General features: G+C 36.4%; 1 protein-coding gene across 1 annotated transcript in view; it reads left to right on the top strand.

The window, feature by feature from the left end:
* Abcb5 (ATP binding cassette subfamily B member 5) overlaps window positions 1-21,458 on the top strand; it is a 112,543-nt gene that overhangs the window by 26,342 nt on the left and 64,743 nt on the right. The window contains exons 5-13 of the mRNA XM_078027807.1: window positions 5,179-5,370; window positions 5,460-5,631; window positions 7,642-7,766; window positions 7,847-8,024; window positions 9,286-9,399; window positions 9,706-9,816; window positions 11,213-11,338; window positions 12,658-12,861; window positions 15,184-15,354. Coding sequence (XP_077883933.1) covers window positions 5,179-5,370; window positions 5,460-5,631; window positions 7,642-7,766; window positions 7,847-8,024; window positions 9,286-9,399; window positions 9,706-9,816; window positions 11,213-11,338; window positions 12,658-12,861; window positions 15,184-15,354 — 1,393 coding nt within the window. The remainder of the gene's footprint in view (window positions 1-5,178; window positions 5,371-5,459; window positions 5,632-7,641; window positions 7,767-7,846; window positions 8,025-9,285; window positions 9,400-9,705; window positions 9,817-11,212; window positions 11,339-12,657; window positions 12,862-15,183; window positions 15,355-21,458) is intronic.

Raw genomic sequence — 21,458 nt, 5'->3', positions numbered from 1 at the left:
GAAATTTATCGATGTTTTCATGGTTTTCTATTTTATTGGCTATAAATTTTGTAAAATAGGTTCTGATTATGATTTATATTTCAGTACTTTCATTATAATATTGTCTTTTTATCATGTATTTTAGTAATTTGAGTTTTTTCTTTCTTTCTCTTTGTTGACTTTTATTGATAATTTTCAAAGATCCAACTTTTTGTTTTGTCAATTTTTTGGATTTTTTTGTTTCAATTTCATTGATATCAGCTCTGATTTTAATTATTTCCTGCCTTCTACTGATTTTGGTGTACATTTGTTCTTGTTCTAGGGCTTTGCAATGTAATGTTAGGTTACTTATTTGTTTACTTTCTATTCTTTTAATGAATGAGCTCAATGCAGTGAACTTTCCCCTTGGCACGGCCAGGAATTGGCTCCCTCAGCTTCTGGCCCCCACACCATGACTGCAAAATGGTTCCTTCCTTTGTCCTCTACATATCGCCTGAAGAGATGGTGACTTATTTCCCACACAAGGATATTGTGCAGGGCGCCTTTCATTTTATTCCAGAATGTCCTTGATCTCTGAGGGATCCAAACCCAGAAATGTCTCGGGCCTCCTAAAAATGCAGGTTCCTTTAGTTCCCTTATCCTTCTACTTTCCTCACAGAGGGATCACTCTGGCTGGTACTTCTGGCTTGGCCATGATAGCAACTGTACTACTGGGAATTTCTTCCTTATTTTATTATATCCAACCTCCTGAGTCCCATTATGCTTTGGATATCCAATATTAGATTCCAACAAAGTCCCTCCCCTTGCTTTTTTTTTTTTTTCTGTATGTGAGTATGTGGTGTTGGGGATTGAACCCAGGGCATGTGAGGCAAGCACTCTACCAACTGAGCTATATCCCCAGCCTCCCTTGCTTTTGTTGTTGTTGTTGCTAAGAGGCTGCCTGTCTGCTTTCTTGGTTTCATGCCACAGAGTAGCCAGGAAAGCAACCTCCTCTAGTCCACCATCTTGAAAGCCTGCTTTTCATCTTCTTAAAAGTTTCTTTTGCGACACAAAAGTCTTAAATTTTGATGAATTCTAATTCATCAAGTTTTTCCTTTTTATGGATTTGGTTTTAGATTTAAAAATACTTTGCCTAACCCAAAGTCATAAAGATTTTCTATTACTTTCTTCTAGAAGTTATACATACATCTGTGATCCATTTCAAGTTAATTTTTGTGAAAGGTGTGAAGTAAGGGTCTAACTTCATCTTTTTCACATGTGACTATCCAGTTGTTTCAGCACCATTTCTTGAAAAAGATATTCCTTCTCCACCATATTGCCTTGGTACCTTTGCTAAAAATCAACGGTCCAATAAATATAAAGGTTAGTTTCTATTATCTCATTTCTGTTGCCTTTATTAATGTGTATATCATTATGTCAGTACCATACTATTTTGATTACCATACTTTTACAGTTTAAATAAATAAGTAAAATCAGAAAGTAGAAGTTTCCCAACTTTGTTCTTTTTGAAAATTATTCTCGCTCTTCTGAATAAAGGTATCTTACCCTTATTTCTACAGAACTTTTAGAATCACCTTGTCAATGTTTACCAAAAAACTACTAGGGTTTTTTTTTTCTTTGCAGAATTGCATTGAATTTATAGATCAATTTAGAGAGAATTGTCATTTTGACCATATTCCGTTTTCCAATCCATGAACATAGATGTGTCTCCTCTTTGATTTAGATCTTTCGAAATTTTCACAGTAATGCATTACAGTTTTCAGTACACAAATTTTGTATTTCTTCTTTTTATTTGACTTTAAACCCAATGTTCTTCTTCACTTTTTATTAAACTTGTACTGCTCTATACTATCCTTGAACAGTGATTCTTATTAGAAAGTACTTATAGTTGATTCTTATTATTTGCAATAGTTGTGTTCTAACAAACTCACTAGGAACATTGAATTTGCAAATACTAGACATTATTACTCTTTGAAAAAATATAGGCTAGGTCCTGTGAGCCTTTGGTCACATATGTTTCATCAACTAATCAATTAGTAACCTAATTTTATGTATGTCTTTGTTTAAAGACACCTTAGAGATTCAGTGACCTTGAACTCACAGTCAACAGCACTGCAACCCATGCCTGGATGAAGCCTATCTAACACACTTTTTCTCCACAGGGCACCTCACGACCTTCTTGCACTTTGGAACACTAGACAGCACTTCATCCTGATTCTTGGAGTCATTACAAACAGCAAAATCACCAGCAAAAAGCACAAAAATTAGAAAAGCCTGAAAATTGACCTTATTCTTAGAAATAGACCATGAAAATTATACTTTTTTATAGTAATAGAGCTGAAACAAAAATGCAGAATATTACTCTATGGACCTCAGCTCTGAAGATGTGCATTGGGCAAATCAATTTTTTTTAACTTTGGACTTACCAATTAATTTTAATGCCTAGTACTAAATACATAATCGTCAAATAATAAGCATCAATTTTATTTCTTCTTGTGTCTTGTTTGGTACTTCACTCTCCTAGTTTTCAATCACTCATTGGCCACTTCTCAGTCATTTCTTTGGAGGCTCTTTCTCTTCACCCAAAATTCAGCATGTTTGCAGGGTCCTTGAGATCAATCTTTGGCCCTTTTCTCTTTTTTACATTTCATTACCTTTTTCAAATGTAACTTTCTTTACATTTCATTCTCCCTCTCCTTGGGTAGGTAGTCTCATCCTGGCTCTTTGTTTTATTTTTTTATTTTATTTTATTGTTGAGGGAGGGTACCAGGGATTGAACTCAGGAGCATTGGCCACTAAGCCACATCCCCAGCCCTATTATATATTTTATTTAGAGACAGGGTCTCACCGAGTTGCTTAGTGTCTCGCTTTTGCTGAGGCTGGCATTGAACTCATGATCCTCCTGCCTCAGCCTCCGGAGCCATTGAGATTAGAGGCATGCACCACCATGCCCAGTGGCTCTTTGTTTTAATAACTGCCTGTAAGCTACTATTTTTCAAATTCTAGTCTAGACCCTTCCCTAGTCCTTCTGACTCCCATTTTCAACTTAATTACCATTTTGAGGTTTAATAGCCATCTCAGACTTGGACATCTCATGCCCAAGTCCAGCCAGAATTCTTGAATTCTCTCCTCCTTCCTCAGTCTCCTACATCTGTAAATAGCACCCCACTCACCCTGCTGCCCAACCAAAACCTAAGGAGTTATCCCCAATTTTGCCCATTTCTTTATTCTTTATATCCTCTATATCAGTAATTATTTTTAGGATGAGTGTGTTGAATAAAGAAGTGCTTTATTATTACAATCATAATCTACAGAGCGCTAAGAGACGTAAATATCTGTGTCATAGCAAATGAATATGGCAATTCAACATTCAGGGTCAGTAAAATACCTAAAGATTAGACTCCCATGGTGAACAGGACCCTTTGGGCCAGCTGTAACAGATTTTCAAGTTCTCTCTCCCCACCAAGGATCTCAGAAGATACTCTAATCAAGGGGAAGCATGTAATGGGGTGCTCTTCAAGCAGCTTAAAAACTTACATCAAGGGGACAGAATGGGAAGAAATTTTTCAAAACTTTTATTGGCAGATAATCATATAAAACAATGGGATTCATTGTGACATATTTGTACATGTACATAACAGAATTTAGTCAGTTTCATTCCCCAGCATCTCCCTTTGCCCTCCCCTTGATCCACAGCCTTTACCTTTTGGCTTTCCTTCTGTTTTCATGAGATCCTCCGGTTTCTTTCTCTTTGTCGCTCTCTCTCTCTTTCTCTCTCCAACTTCCACATGTGAGAAACAACATATGACTCTTGACTTTCTCAGTCTTGCTTATTTTGCTTAGCATGATGTTCCCTAGTTCCATCCATCTTACTGCAAATGACAAAATTTTATTCTTCTTTATGATTGAATAAAACTCTGTTGTGTTTCCTTTACGCATTTACCTAGGCTGGTTTCATCACTTGGCTATTGTAAAATGTGCTGCTATAACTAAGGTATGCTTGTATCACTAGAGTGTCACCAAAGGCAGGAAAAAAGGTTTTTGCGCTAACGGTCTTCTCAGTTATCTTTTTGGCATAGAAGGTTGGCTGATTTGGTTTGAGGGGTTCAATAGCTGACAATTTTTGTTTCTTGGAATAACATGTGAACAATGCACTGTAACTGCAAGCCACATGACATGCTGCATTTATCCAGCCTCAACATTTCACACCACTTTAAACTCCTTCAGTTCCTGGAACATGTTGAACTTTTTTTCTGCCTCACTGTCTCCTGGGAGAGAACTTTTCTCCCTCCCTTGAATGCTTTTCATGCTTTTTATGGATGACCCTATGTCACATTTTGGATGCCAGCATAATATCACTTCCTCAAAGAAACTTTTCTTAACCACTGTATTTATCTGCATTTAATCTTCCAACCCACATTTACCCACTAATTATTCTATGACCTATCACCCAGCCTATTTCCTTCATGGAACAACTTGAAACTCTTCCTCATTGTATATTATCTGTGTCCTCCCATGAGAATGAAAGGATTCATTATCTTGCTCATGGTTGTATCTCTAGAACCTCATGCATGCTGGGCACCCAGTATGCATCTGTTAAATGACCACATTTTTTATCTGATATTCCACTTGCTATATATTTAGACTGTTTTCATCTTTTCTGTATTATTACAAATACCACAGTGACCTTCCATATAGATTAATTTTTGCATATATTACCTTAGTTAAATTCCTTAAAGTTGAATTTTGGATTTAGCAATACATATATGTTTAAAGCTTTTTATCAAATGCTTGTGATTATTAACATTTTCTTTACCCTTCTGTTCCATATACACCTATTTTAATCACCCCAATGTAACTTTTTTCCATGAAAGTATTAAAAATACTAAAGAAGATAAAAATAGCAAGTAAGTTTTAAGATGCTAATTTCTAATGTAAAAAGAGACAAACATACTCCAGATGTTTTACCAAGGAAATACAGATTATTCATTACATTCCATGTATATACTTTATTATTTTAAGTTAATTTTAGTTATTTTCTAGATCTAATATAAATTCTCTCAAATATTATGACAGATGTCCTTCCTTCCTTCCTTCCTTCCTTCCCTTCCCTTCCTCCCCTCTCCCTTCTTTCTTTCTTTCAGAAGCAAGGAAAACAAGTTATGCTTCAGTCTAACATTTCCAATAATCTTTCTTCAGGTTGACTATGTATTATGTTGGAATAGGAGCTACTGCCTTGATTTTTGGCTACATGCAGATTTCCTTTTGGGTGATAGCTGCAGCACGGCAGACCAAGAGAATTCGAAAACAGTTTTTTCATTCGGTTTTGGCGCAGGACATCGGTTGGTTCGATGGTTGTGACGTCGGGGAACTGAACACTCGCATGACTGAGTAAGAGAATGGACAGATGGATGTGCAGTGCGTCAACTTTGTTTTCACATGTGACATGGACACAACTCAACTATATTTGTTTGTTTCAGTGACATCAACAAAATCAGCGATGGCATTGGAGACAAGATTGCTCTGTTGTTTCAAAATATGTCTACTTTTTCCATTGGCCTGGTAATTGGCTTCGTGAAGGGCTGGAAACTGACCCTGGTGACTCTGTCCACATCGCCTCTTATCATGGCTTCGGCAGCAATGTGCTCTTGGGTAAGCAGCATGGCTCGAAGCTGAGGTTTGAACTTAAAGCCTTACTGAGTTGGTCAAAAATGATGTTTCTATTCATTTTCCACAACCCAAACTATGAAGGGTGCTGTCATCCACAAATTCTTCTCATTTTGTTCATTGTGGATCACTTTCCTGTCTTCAAAAGTTATCTGACTAAATTGAAGTTTGTTTTAACATCTTACTAACATTAAAAAATATCCCTTGCTATTGTGCAGCCTAGTGCAGCTTCCCAGGATATAGCATGGGGAGGTGTGAGACATTACACACAGGCTGCTTAGTTGCTGCTACTAGAGGATCATGAGTTCTGAATTCCCAGATAAATGTGTGCTGCTTTATTTCACTGGGTAGAACCAAAGGAAAAATTCCAAAAAGGATAAACTCCTAAAACATTTTTTTATGTCAGCCTCTTCAATCTTATATTTTTAATACATAATTTGAATAAAATTTAAAAGGTCTGCTACTGCCTTTTTTTGTATTATATAAATGTGTTTCTGTTTTTCAGCAGTGTACACCACTAGATGTTAATCTTGTCTACAGCCTGGTTTTGAAACCAGTGCTCTTTGTGAAGTTCAAAAACAAGTATAATGCTACTATCCCTCTCCAAATTGAGCCTTTGGTAATTCTACCAGTGTATATACCCAACCACCAGATTGGAGGGATAGTGCTTTTAATTTTGAAATACTAGTTATTCTCTTGGGAAATCAACTCCATAAGACTTCAGAAGTTTATTTGCTAATATGGAATTAACCAAAAAAGAATTTTTGGCAATAAAAGTATTCTGTGACTGATTCCTTAAGAATAGGCATGGCTGTTTAGACAAAAAAAAAATCTATATTTAGTGTGACTTCTAGTGTTAACCTTGTAATCTTGACAAACTCTGTATCCCCATCTTATTTGAAATGAGGATCTCTTGGTGGGAAGATTGCTTACAATGTGTTACTATGATCAGAGTTTTCACTGCCCAGGGAAGAGAGATGAGTTAGAAACAGCAGAGGGCAATCTAAGTTTTATAACTGTATGAACTGAAGAGGAAGCCACTGAGGACCTGTGTTCCCCAAATGACTAGAGCTACCAGGGTGGGTGGTTTCTATCTCTTTTCAGTTCAGTTTAATTTGGCAAGCATTCATTAAATACTATGTCCAAGGCTTTGCATGAGGATGTGTTTTCCCCTAAGTGATGTATTATAGAAATAACTGTCTTTATTCAGTGAACTCGGAAAACAATGAATACTACTCAGCTCATTCTACCCTGAATTTAACAGCCACCCAAGCATGACATACAGAAAATCAGCCCTAGTCCTTATAGAATGCACTTTGAAACTGGGTAGATTTGTTAGGAGAGGAGGCAATATTGCAAATTCACAGTTCTGAAGACAGTGTTCCTGCTGTTCCCTTTCACTGAAACTGTTGTGCTGGTTGCTAAACTAGAAAGGATTAATAAGGAAAAAGGCACATCTGTTGTCAAATTTTGAGAAATCAAGTATACCTGCCTACTCATATTAACACTGCTATTCTCCCCTTTTGCTCCAAATATCACCTCTTGGAGTTCAAATACAAAGCATTTCCTGGGCAGCCTACACTATGCAGTACAGTTCCAAAGGACAGACCCCACACATATGCAGGATCATGTTCTCTTTCTGCCACAATCCTGTGACCTGGAAGTCTTGCTTTGTACATAATAGTAATTAATCATACCGAGTCAAATCAGGCTCACCAGTTTCCAGAGTACCTTAAAAGAGCAGTGTCCCTAATATCCTTCTATGAATCAAATCTTTTCAAATTATACCAACATCTAAAATAGTTTTTTTTAAAACCACAGAGAGAAAACAGTGAAGTTCCACTAGTAGACGAAAACAGACTAGATAGATACTAGATACTTGGCAACTAGATACCTGGTAACGTTAACCTACCTAGAATTCTGATTCCACCTGAATTAAATGTTTTGCATACTATTACTATCTCAGATCCACTCTTTGTGGTTAATTTATTACAGATGGTCATCTCACTGACCAGTAAGGAATTGAATGCCTATTCCAAAGCTGGGGCTGTAGCAGAAGAAGTCTTGTCATCCATCCGAACAGTCATAGCTTTTGGAGGCCAGGAGAAAGAAATCCAAAGGTCTGACCCTTTAATTATGACAAAATATTCTTGATTTTATTTTCCACAAAGGCTGTTACATTGTGTTTTATCTTTGTAAGGTATACACAGAATCTAAAAGATGCAAAAGATGTTGGCATCAAAAAGGCTATAGCTTCGAAACTCTCTCTCGGAGCTGTGTACTTCTTTATGAATGGGACCTATGGACTGGCTTTTTGGTATGGAACCTCCTTGATTTTTAGTGGAGAACCTGGTTATACCATCGGGACCATTCTTGCTGTAAGTCTTGTTTGGGAACAAAGGAAAATGACCTTTTCTTACTTAGTATTAAATGAAAATTCCAGTTTGAAGATGAAAATTCCAAGATGTTTTTGATAAACAAGTATTGGTCTTGCTCACAAGATTTGTTAGATATTTTCACAGTTTTAAGCTGATGGGGTTTATTCATCCAACATGCTTTGGTGTCCTCATGTGCCAAGCATTATGCTTTTGTCTGAATTACCCACTAAGAGGGACGTGGTTTTCTTGGTTAGTCTCTAGGGGCACCTGACCTTTTATGCTTATTGACATAAGATGGCTCTCAACATTCACTAAACGTCCTTCCTCTGGGCATACTCTGTCCATGGGAGTCACCTGCTCTTCCCCTCTCATTTAAATATACAGGAATTTCAAAAACAAACTATTATAAAGCTCTGTTCAACATTGAAATTTTGAGTCTTTTAAATTCCTAGGGGTTATTAATTTTAATTTTTTTCTGTTATCCTCTCAAGTTTCAACAAAGAACAATTCAAGATCCACAAACATTTGTCATAGTGAACCAAATTGTTCTGCTCTGCATACTTCAGTTCTCATTTGGCCTTCCCATTGTGTACAGATTTCTCCCTTCTCAACTACAATCATCTTTTGGATTTGAGACTTTCACACTTAAGACTCTAAGCTCTTTATCTCATATAATGTGAAACGTGAGCATGAATTTGGGGCTAGTCCTTTTTCTTCTAGCTTCCTCATCTGTTTGATAGGGAAAATAGTACCTAACTTAGGAGTTTTTTTCCTTATTTGGCTTTTTATTCAGAGTTATGTTGGCCTGAAAACAGGCAGCTGACAATGATAAAATAATTCAAACAATGGGAGAATGGAAATAGTATACCGTCTCTTATCGAGTGACATCTATTACCACTCCTCCTGTTAAAGCACAGGAGGTGAGCTACAAGGAGAGGAGTGGGACGGGAGACTCACTTTACCTCTTACCCAGAAGACCATGAACAGCCAGAAAGGTTCTATTAGCAGATGATGCTGCACAGTTCTCCCAGTAGGTAACCACCACAAAACTATGGGACAATCAAAAGTTGTTCTGTATTAGGAAAGGGCCAAAGATACTTGGATTAAACTTGCATTTCCTGTTTATTTGATCACATCTTCCACTCTGAACTGCTAATTCCTGTAATATTTCTCTATGAACCTAAACTGACTATATACTTCATCCTTTTGTCTGAATAACTGCAATGTGTAACTATGATTTTTGTGGTTGTTGTTCCTATAGGTGTTCTTTAGTGTAATCCACAGTAGTTACTGCATTGGAGCAGCAGCCCCTCACTTTGAAACCTTCTCTATAGCCAGAGGAGCTGCCTTTAATGTTTTCCAGGTGATTGATAAGGTAAGAACTCCTTGCTTTGAAAGCTAGCTATCATTACTACAGGAAGGAGACCAAAACTCATGCACATTCATTTCACTAAAGCCAAAGAATGGCAAAATCCACATTAACCAGCTGCCTAATAGAAATAAAGACTGCTTTCAACTCTTTTTTTATGAGGGGATTGTGTTTTATTGAAACCTCTGTGTCCACATCTAAAGCAGAAAGAAAAACATTGTAAAAGAAAACCATCTTTAAACTATTTTTAGGATATAAAGGGTATTGTCTTATTCCTTTGAAGATTTATAACATTCTCTTTGTTTTTCTAAGAAACCCAGTATAGATAACTTTTCAACAATTGGGTATAAACCTGAATGCATAGAAGGAACTGTGGAATTTAAAAATGTTTCTTTCAATTATCCATCAAGACCATCTGTCAAGGTAAGTTAAATGAAGTAGTATTCTACCATTTTATGATAATATCTTTTTTTGAGATTATTTAGGATAATTTTGACTGATTTTGACTACTTTGCTTACAGTCTTGAGTAGGCAGACAGATAAGTTATGGACAAATAACTCAGAACGACTATTTATATTTTTCAGGCTCTTTATTCTATAGGTAACTGTGGGTCTCACATTGTGGGTCTCTGGGACATATTTTCAACTCCCTAGATTTCCTCCACTCCAGATTTGGGAGCACACCAGCATGCCTTGGGTTGATGGTGCCACCTACTGGTGGTCCCTGGACATCATCCCTGCACTCCCCCCCCCCTCCCCGCCAGCATAGTAACTCACTTTAACCTTACAATTTCTAACTTGGGACACTATGCACCTCTTGTTCAGTAACTTCCCTGCACTTTACATGTACACACAAGCATGTGCACACGTACACACACACACATACACACACACACACACACACACACATATACACATTTCTTTACAAATGATCAGCAATAGAGTCTAAGAAAAAAATCCCATTGTTTGGGCTGAATATATTATAGTTTGCAAACATAGGTAGGTGAGGGGTACTCAACATGATTGCCACTGTCATTTGGAGAGGGTTATAATTGTGAGGCTGCTCTCACATTGTGGGTCTCTGGGACACTAAACACTGGAAGCTTGGGGCTGGGGCTGCACTCGGTGATAAAGCACTCGCCTCACAATATGAGGTACTGGGTTCGATTCTCCGCACCACATAAAAGTAAATAAATAAAGATATTGTGTCCATCTACAACTAAAAAGAAAAAAAAAGCAATACTGGGAGTGAACCCCAGTCATTGAGAAAAAAATTTAAATGTTGCCCCATGTTAAAATGTCCACCTGTGATCCATCACCAGAGAGGGACAGTTTCTAATGGTGAAATCTCATTTGTGGGGGTTGCTGAGGAGCCTTGCCAGTTGTTCTTTGGAATATGCTTTACAATAATATTAAGTATATTCTAAGGAAGAACTTCCTTAGCAAATTTAAAAAGGTATCTGGCAAGATTTCATTGACTTTTTGAAAATTAAAATTTTTACTAACTGGGTAGTCATGAACTTCATATAAGATATTTTAGCTCACTATGGGAACAGTTTGATGTGGTCGTTGATATCCTATGAGTACTCTTAACTTAGATCTCTTCTTTAGAGGGATAATGAGAAATTCTTTTATTTTCCAAAACTATGTGGATTATTGTTATACATGCACATGAAACAAACATAAGGTCTAAATTTGTTTTTAAGTGCCATAGAAGAATTTGCTTTCTGTTCATAATTACACATTAAATTTCTGAAAGCAAGTACATTATATTCTAGCTTTTTATAACTTTATGATTTTCTCCCATATGTTCCAATAGATTCTGAAAGGTCTGAATCTCAAAATTAAGTCTGGAGAGACAGTAGCCTTGGTTGGCCCCAGCGGCAGTGGGAAGAGCACAGCAGTCCGGCTTCTGCAGAGGTTATATGATCCTGGTGATGGCTCTGTAAGTTGAGGTTTCTAAGAGAACCACCCACAGTTCATATGACAGGACAAGAAAGTGCCACCAGCACACACAGCTGACAGCAATGTCAGCTTTCAGTTTTCAACCAGAGAACTGAGAGAGAAGCCATGCTGTTTTCCTTCTGTGTATTTATTCATTCCACAAATATTTATTTAGTGCCTGCTATGTGTCAGGCATTGTTCTAGGCTCTAAGAATTCCTTCAGGAACAAAACAGATAAGATTCTCTGCTTTCAGAGAGTTCACATTCTAATGACTAGACACAGATAACAAAATATGTAAATTATGTCATATGTTAAAAGTGAATAGATGTTTTATAACAAAATATGTAAATTATGTCATATGTTAAAAGTGAATAGATGTTTTAGAGAAAAATAACAGAGCTGTTTGTAGTGCCCAGAACTTATCAAGAATTTCATCACAGAAGAATGATGTCCATAGACATCCTCACTTTCTTTGTTTTCTATACCTGTAATGTTGCACTTAACTTTCTCATCCTTATAAATGGCTCAGAGAATGAGACTATAATAATCCCAAATGAGTAATTCTTCGTGCTTCTACTCAAACTTTCCATTGTTATTTTTAAAAGAAAATCTATTATACTGAAGCCTGATTTTACTTTAATTTTACTTCTTAGTCTTTGCAGTGTCTTCAATCCATGTGTCTATGATACTATTTACTAAACAGATTACTAGGAGAGCATTCATGTATAGTGCAGATGCAGAGAATATCCACTTGTGGACAGAGCACCAGGTTGATGAGAAACACAGATATGATCCCATATCTGGGCTTCTGTCACTAGAATATGTGGAGTAATGCAAGCATGTGTGGGGAAGACAGGGTTCATTTACTGTTGTTTATAGCAGTGAATAGAAGACATATTTGTATTTTATGGTTAAGTGAGACATTAAAGAGAAGTAAAGAAGGCGATTTCCTAAAAGAAAAGTCTCATCAGTCTTAAAACAACAAAATTGATGTCCATTACCAGAGTCTACTTAATAACATCAGTGGCACCCAGAGTATGTATCTTATTAATACCTAATTTGTGGATTTTTGAACAAAAATATCCAAGTAGCTTGGCAAGATTTTAAGCCAGTTTTTTGAAGTTTTGTTGGTTCCCATCAACCAGGAAAAAAAAAAGTCTATTGAAAATATGTATGTCATAAATATTTCATCAAAATTTAGTTATAATCTTTGATTCCTAAAATATACTACTTCTCAGTTTGTATTTCACACTAGGAGGTAAAACTAAAAACCAATACTGCCCAAGGCGACATAACATGGTTCAATCTTTGGACTGCAGATCACGGTGGATGAGAATGACCTCAGAGCCCTAAATGTGCGGCATTACCGAGAGCACATTGGAGTGGTCAGCCAGGAGCCTGTGCTGTTTGGAACCACCATTGGGAACAATATTAGGTATGGACGAGACGGTGTGACTGACAAAGAGATTGAGAAAGCAGCAAAGGAAGCAAATGCTTATGACTTCATCATGGAGTTTCCTAATGTAAGTATGCATTGCCTGTGTCCTCAGGGTGGGGTTATAGCACTGCAGGACTCCTGAATAAGATATGAAATCATAACTTCCAAAGAATAGTGGGAGTATGGTAATGAAATATCTGTAGAGAAAAGTGCCTGATATGTCACAAGGAAGAAATGAATCACAGGATGACCAGTTTGAGGAGAGTCATATTTAGTTCTTATTGGTTCTCACTGAAAATGGAAGGAAAAAAGAGACAAAAATGTGTTAAATTATAGCAAAAAAGAATGAAACAAAAATCATCAGCTCAAACTGAGAAAAACATGTATCTGTGAAAATGTTGATTTGTGAGGCCATCTTGTGGCTGAGACAGGTGACTGTCGCACACGCCACGTTCAAGTTGGTTCTCTCAGTGCAGAAGGGAGACTGGTCACTTTCAAAAGCTCAGGAAGCTAATGTGGAATAAGAAATGTGAAATCATGCTTATAAATATATATATATAACAAATTTAAAATTTTTGCTAATAGAACATATCTGATCCCAGTGGATATTTATAATTGTCAGAGTTATAAATCTTTTATTTACATTACCTAAAGTTTTAGTTTATCAGTTTTACCTTTTGCTATGTGGAGCACCTTGTGAAATATAAAAGAATGATATTTGAAATTAAAATATGTATAAAATTTAATTGTTCCAGAAAATCACTTAGGAAAAATTTCCTTTTAATGGACCTATTTTACAAACCACACTCAATGGGTATTAATAATTTTCTTTGGATTTTTAAATAAAAAATTGCATTATGCCAATAATTACCTCTTACCCCCTTATAAGTATTTTTCCAAAAGAAATGAAAGCATAACCACAAAAATATCTTTTATATGAATATTCATAGTAACTTTATTTGTAATAGTCAAAAATTGGAAACAAGCAGCTGAATGTCTAAACAAACTGTTTCCAAATGAAATACAAGTATTCTAAGTGAAGTCTGAACTTCAGAAAAACAACTTTTTTTTTTTAGTATAAGTATGTACCATATATAGGACACACTTAGGTTGAAAATAAAATTAGTTGTTTTTCTGAAGTTCAGATTTAACTGAGCTCTGTGAGATTATTTTGCATGTTTTCATTTGGTTTTACTAAATCCAGCAATGCAAGGTAGATTCACATTGAGTGGAACACTACTCAGTAAATGGAAGCAAACTTTTGACAGATCATAGATGAATCTCCAAAACGTTTTTCTAGAAACAGGAAGCCAGCTCCCACAGAGTATATACTGTATGAGTCCACTAATAGGAAGTTCTAGAATCAGTAAAATTGATTTATAGTGATAAAAATCCAATCAGGTCAGGGCTGGGGGATATAGCTCAGTGGTAGAGTGCTTGCCTCATATGCACAAGGCTCTGGGTTCAATCCCCAGCACTACAAAATAAAACAAAAAAAACTCCAATCAGTACTCCGGAGGCAGGTCTCAGACTGGAGAGAAATGGAGCATGAGAAAACTTTCCAGATAACAGCTGTGTTTTATCTCTTTATTGAGGTGGTAGTAATATGAGTGTACTCATTTGTCAAAATTCATAGACATGTTATCCTTAAAGTAAGTGCATTTTATTGTGTATAAACTTTTCTATGATAAAGTTTATATTTTAAAAAAACATATGAAGCCTCTAGAAATAAAGGTTTAGAAAGAATCCTTAACTTTGTATCCTTGAAAAAATAAACTTTGCATCAGGGATGTCAACAACAGAAGATTATCAACACTGCTTTATTGGTTCTACAGGTTTATCTAACCATAAATATGTAACAGTATCATCTTTGTTCAAGATGCAATTAACAAGAATAAAATATTTTAAAAGACAGAAAAAGTCTCCCAAGACTGAAAAAAGTTTTAGGGAAAAGTTGGCTTTTGCAATAATCTTTTTTTTTATACTCTTTTTTCATAATATCCAGAAAGAAAATTGAAAATAACATCAAGTTGCTCATAAGCATTTCAAATGATACTTACATATGTGCATTACAATGATTCTTTTAAAGATTTTAAAGCATTCTAAGAAAGTGTAAAAGAAATTTGAAAATTAGTTCCAATTATTAATTTTTCTAAAGCCCATGTTTGTTGTGTGTTCTAATCTGTTTTAGTCCTGAGTATTTCTTATCCTCTTTTCACCAGACTCCACCTTTTTAATTATTGTTTGTTTTTACAAGGAAAAAAAATCAAAGGTTGAAATCAGCCAGCCTAAAGTAGTGCTTAATCTGGTATTAAAACACAACTGTGTCTGTCATTTCCTATTCTAAAGTTATTCTGCCTTCTACTTCTGTGCTTTTTTTTCTTTTTTTGGTATGTCTATTTCATAGAAATTTAACACATTGGTAGGAGAAAAAGGAGCCCAGATGAGTGGAGGACAGAAACAGAGAATCGCGATTGCCCGAGCTTTAGTTCGAAACCCTAAAATTCTGATCTTAGATGAGGCTACATCTGCCCTGGATACAGAAAGTGAATCGATTGTTCAAGCTGCACTGGAGAAAGTAAGTGAACAGAAGCATTGCTTATTTCATATTCCTGGTTCACTGTTGATCTTAAGTACAAGAAAGTGCACATCTGTGGTGGATTACTAAATTCAGAGCTCTTCTTAAGATTTGGATGCAAGGTATGATTTGGAGGGAGAAGTAAATGCTACAGGTGTTGCTAAGTATACATACACACATGGATGTATACTTACACACACACACATACACACACACACACATACGCACTGATATGCCGTCATCCCATTAATCCCTCCATTCCAATGAGTATGTACTTTGTAATTCCCCATAGTCACCCCCACACCACCATCAATCACAACAGTCCATACACACCAGTGCAATTCTCTGCTTTGACCACTTTTCTTCTTTAGAACAGCCCTAGATTAACATGATTAGTACAATTTCACATGGAGTGAAAAGCACTGACCTTGACCTACTCTCCTCCAGCAGTCCCAGCCCTCACACCGCACACTGACCTCTGGCTCACCACAGATGCACAAACTGAAAGCCTAAGTGCAGCGGTGGTCCTGCACCAAATTACACTGCAGCTGGAGGGCAGTTGAAAAATCTTTGAGTGGCCAAATACTCCTTTAAATTATGGTCTTCAGATCCCTCAGAAGGCTAATGGCACATTCTATTTTACACTTGCTTGGAAATGTATTAAGTGTTTTTCTCTAAGAATATAGCAGGCTTCTCTTTCAATACTGACTTTATGGGTTAAGAAATGGCAGCCAGAATGCCTACTGCTTATTAAAAAATCTATTAGTTACTATTATTTACTCACCAATGAGGTTAGAGGGTTTTGCCCTCCTTTTCCTACCATGATGACAGTCCACATGTTGCTTATATGATATGGAAATCCATGTTTATTGCAGACACTTTGCCAGTTGAGGACATCTTGGTAGAAAAGCAATAAGGGCCAGGCTGAAGATTTATTCATTTATTTATACTTAATAATTAGGACAGGGGTCTCTATTTGATAACTTGTTTTTAATACCAGTGATGTTTGGATAATTAGGGCTTGAATGTACTAAAGAATAATTACACTTAACATACCTGTCTCTTAATTTACTTACGATATTTTAAAATGAAATAGATGCTCTAGCAGTTTTGAGATTAAATGTTGTGCCCATTGTCTTTTCATCTGTTAGTCATTTCAGGCAATGAAAACAAGTTCAGACTTTTAAAATAAATGGTTGCTTGACAACATGATAAATTAATAAATATTCTTTTTTTAGTGGCTGAAGTAAAATCTCTGTCCTAAGAGAAAGAAGGATGCAAACCATTTGTAAACTGTGATTCCAATTACATAAAATAGATGTATGTACTTGTGAACAAACATGATGGCAACGTATATATAAACAGTCAAGAATTGCTTAACAATGGGGGTATGTTCTAAGAAATGTGACATTAGGTGATTTCATCCTGTGGGAGCATCATAGAGAGTATAGTTGGTATAACCTGCTACCCACCTGGGCTATATGATATAGTATGTTGCCTCTTGGCTATGAACAATATAACTGTGCTGAAAATTGTGGCCATTGTAACATAATGTATATCTAAACATAGAAAAGTACAGTAAAAGCTATGATATAAAAAAATTTTAAGTGGTACACCTGTATAGGGCACTTACCATGAATGAAGGTTGCAGTGGGTGACTTTGCTCTGGGTGAATCTGAGAGTGAGCAGGGAGTGAATAAAAAGGCCCAGGACACTATGCACACTGCTGGAGACGTTATGAACACTATGCACCTAGGCTTCACTACATTTATATTTAAAACCTTTCTTAAACAATAAATTAACACGAGCTTACTGTAGCTTCCACTTTATAAACTTGAATTGTTTTTAACTTTCTACTCTGGTAATAACAGTCAGCTTAAAAACACAAACACAGGGCACAGCTGTACAAAAAATATTTTCTCTTCATATTCTTATTGTATAAGCTCTTTTTCATTTTAAAAATTTTTTACTTTTTAAACTTTTTGTTCAGAACTAAGACACAAATACACATGTTGACCGAGGCCTCTGTGTGGTCAATATTCCCAATGTCACTGTCTTACACCTGTGCATTCGCTCTGGAGGTCTTCAGGGGCAGCAACAAATGGAACTGCCATCTCCCATGACAATAGTGCTTCTTCCAGAATCTCTCTTGAAGAAACTACCTGACCATTTAATAGTTAACTTTTTTTTCTATAAGTAGAAAAGTAGCCTTTCAAATAATGATTAAAAAAAATAGAGTTAGGTTAACTTATGAACCAGTAACAATCAATCACTCATTATCACATATTGTATGTTGTACATACCTGTGTGAGCTTTGCTTTGGTACAACTGGCAGTCTAGTAGACAATGTTAACACCAGCATCACAAAAGAACACATGAGTAACACTTTGCACTGTGACATTACAGTGGCTGCAACATCACTTGGGGACGAGAATTTTTCAGCTCCATTATAACCTTATGGGACCACCATCATATATTCAGCATGTTTTTGACCAAAACTTCTTTATGTGGAACATGTTGGTGTGGGAGAATTATGGAAGAATTTGATTCATTTTTTAAAAATTATTTTTAAATAATTATGTAAATGTTAATTTACATATATTTAAATATAAATTTAAATAATTATTTTTTTTAATTATGTATTGTTTTTCAGTTCTTCAAGGGGGATATTAAATCAGTGCTGTAGTAATGGGTGTAGAACTGTTTTATGTAGGGACTTCTTGGCCTTTTGTGAGGTAAAGAGAAGGATAAGCAATGGGATAAAAGGCAACATTTGGAATTGAATTGATTATATACTCCAGTTTAGTGGAAAATGGCTTATGGCTGAGGGGAGAGTTCAAGTCAGGCACAGAGATCAAAGCTCTAGTGCCACCAGCATCCTGTCCACCTGCTGCTGTGGAGGTTGTGGAGTCTCGTCCTTGGAGAAGTCTCTGCCTAGAAAGGACAAGTCATCTAGCAGATCTCATTTCTGCTTATCTAAGAGCCCCCAGACCCTGCTACTGATTCAGCCTAGCTCACAACAGGTAGCAGAATTTTGCAGCTCTAAATGCTATCCAAGCCACCAAACAAGAAAGCAAATACAGTGAAATGCATCCCTTCTCCCAAGTGAAGGCTACAGCACCTTCCTCCACAGCCTCACATAGCCTCCCATCCCAGTCCCCTCATTACCCTAGTAACTTTCATTTATCTGAAGTTCTAGAACCAGTGAAACTCATCAGTGGCTATGAAAATAAAATTAGTAATTTCTTAACACTAAGGTGAGCTTGAAGGAACTATCGTTCTTGTCCTTGATCAGATTATTACTGTAGCTAACTCCTGGCTTTAGCCTCTCTTTAGTCTGGTCCCTGCACAGCAGCCTTGTATTGCTGTTACCTTGTAAATTTGATGATGTCACACTTCTATTGGAATGCTCCAGTGGCTCCTCAATTCACTCCTAAGTAAAAGCCAAATTCCTTATATTAAACTACAACGCTCTGTGGAGTTGTGTCCTTTGGAACTCTACTTCCCTTCACCCTCCCTCACTTAGGCTGCTCCTTAGACACGTCATGTTTTCACTGGCTGACACACTCTGTTATTTGGTTACTATCTCTCCTCTGGAATGTAAACTCTTTGGTGGCAAAGGCTTTGCCTGATTAACTTCAGCATCCCCACCCCCAGCAGTGGAGCAAGACCAGGCACTTAACAGACAGCTAAGAAATACTAGTTGCATGGATTTTGGATGAATGTGATACAGGATAATTTTGAGACCTGAAGTGCTCTTTTCTGGACTTCTTGATTTAGGATTAATGAAAACTAGTTTTACATGGTTAATCTTGTTCAAGGAAAGATCTAGGATTTGTAGATAAGGATTTATGCCACAGGGAAAGTGCTACTGCTCTGTGATTAGTTTGGACCTGACATGCCACTACTCAGGTTTCCAAGCCATCCCTTACCCGACTCCTGGGTTGATGGCATAGCAGTGAGCATTTGCAGTTCCCTGGGGAAGTCACATTGCTCTTGTGATAAAAAAAAAAAAGCCTAGGAAAACCCTTTGAAATATTAAATGCAGTATATAAATCTAAGGAATGTTAGTATTAAGGAATGTTCAGCTTTCAAATCAGTGCAGAACCTCTAAAAAAGACTGTTTGCTAATTTTGAAGGAAAGGATTCCACCAGTTTTATTATTTGAATAGACAAAGTTGCTTTGTTGCCATCCTCAGGGACATCTCTGCACATCCTCATGGCCACATGTACACATCTCTGTACATGTGCATCTATGATACAACCTATTGGTCTTCCTCCAAGCCCTCTTACATTATATGGGTACTACTTAGAGAGCTGAAAAATAGGGGAATTGCATTAGACTGTGGCCTATTTTATTAAATTAAGCTCCAAGAAGTAGTTAACAAAAGTCAAAGTGAAGCCAGAGTCATTTTTACCCATACACCACACACACACACACACACACACACACACACACACACACACACACACACGTGTGTCTGGTCTGCATCAGCTAAATATCTTACTCTGTATTTATATATGGAATTGGAAGTTTTTAAAATTTATTTTTAGTCATTAGTAGCAACACTTCAATAATTGGAAACAGAAAGGGGATTTCTGCAAGGGGGTTTTCTTGACTGGAACTTAGCCAGAAGAGCAAAGGTAACACACAAAATACCTCACGCTAAAAACCTCATGGGACATTTTGGAAGCCTGCTTAATCAAGCTCACATTTGTAAGGCTTGGTGTTAAACATTAAGCCATTTGCTTCTTTTAGGGTAGTAGTTCTCCGCTTTGTTCCATAAAGAGTTGCATTTAAAAAGGAAAAAATAAAATAGTGTAATTCTTTAGCAAAAATGTATACATACACATGTACAAGATTTATTTGTAATAATGAGAGATTCAGAGAAACCCTGAAGCCATTCATGGGTCATTATTTTAGACATAACAAAGATAATAGAATGCATAAGAACTCTGGAGATATTTATTCTCTTATTTAACAAAGCACACTCTGAAGAAGCAAGAGGTTAATTCACAGCTGGGCAGTACTGAAGCCAAAGCCAGACCCTAGACAGTGGGCTTCTACCTCATTCATGTAACCACCATACTACCTTGCCTCAAGTTTAGACATCAGAGTCAAGACGGAATCCATATTAGGCTTCCTATAAAAAAACAGAATTACCATATGATACAGCAATTCCACATCTGGGTATATGCCACAAGTAATTGAAAGCAGGATCTCAAAGAAATTGTGTTCACAGTAGCATCATTCACAACAGCTAAAAGATAAGAACAACCCTAATGTCTGTCAACAGATGATAAACAAAACATGGTAGAGACATACACTAGAATAGCACCAGTCTTCAAAAGGAATGAAAACTGATACATGCTACAACAATCGTGCCCACTGAAGACATTACATTAAGCAAAATACACCAGAGAAAAAAGGACAAACATTGCATGATGTCACTCATATGAAGACCTAAAATAGTTAGATTAACAGAGACAGAAGTAGACCAATGGTTACCAGGGGTGGAAGAGAAAGAAACATTGGGAGTTACTGTTTAAAGGGTACAGTAACAGTTTCAATTATGGAATGATGATTCAATTATGGAATAGTAGTGATGGTTGCACAATAATGAACATACTTGTGCATGAAATTGAACTTTTAAAACAAAGTTATAAATTTTATGAAATGTATATTTTACCCCCGAAAGAATAGTAATCTAGACCTGAGTATAAAAGAATAATTTTTAAAAACTTAAAAATAGGGGCTGGGGTTGTAGCTCAGCGGTAGAGCGTTCACCTAGCATGCATGAGGCACTGGGTTTGATCCTCAGCACCACATAAAAATAAAAAATAAAGATACTGTGTCCACCTAAAACTAAAAAAATAAATAAATATTTTTAAAAAAAACTAAAAAATCAAAGAATAGTGAAATAGAGGAATTTGACCTCTCAAGTTCAGAAAGACCCAGGAAAGAGAAACCCATGCCTCAAACCATAATCCAAACTGAAGCTCCTTTATGAGTTTATAATAGCCTTACTTTGTCCCTGAAATTGTTTATTTTGGTCCTATTGTATATATAACTAGTGTATTTCTCTTTCATAAATGAATTTAAA

This window comes from Ictidomys tridecemlineatus, chromosome 2 (assembly GCF_052094955.1).
Source record: "Ictidomys tridecemlineatus isolate mIctTri1 chromosome 2, mIctTri1.hap1, whole genome shotgun sequence".
NCBI classification, from domain to species: domain Eukaryota; kingdom Metazoa; phylum Chordata; class Mammalia; order Rodentia; family Sciuridae; genus Ictidomys; species Ictidomys tridecemlineatus.
This window is presented reverse-complemented; position numbering and strand designations above follow the sequence as displayed.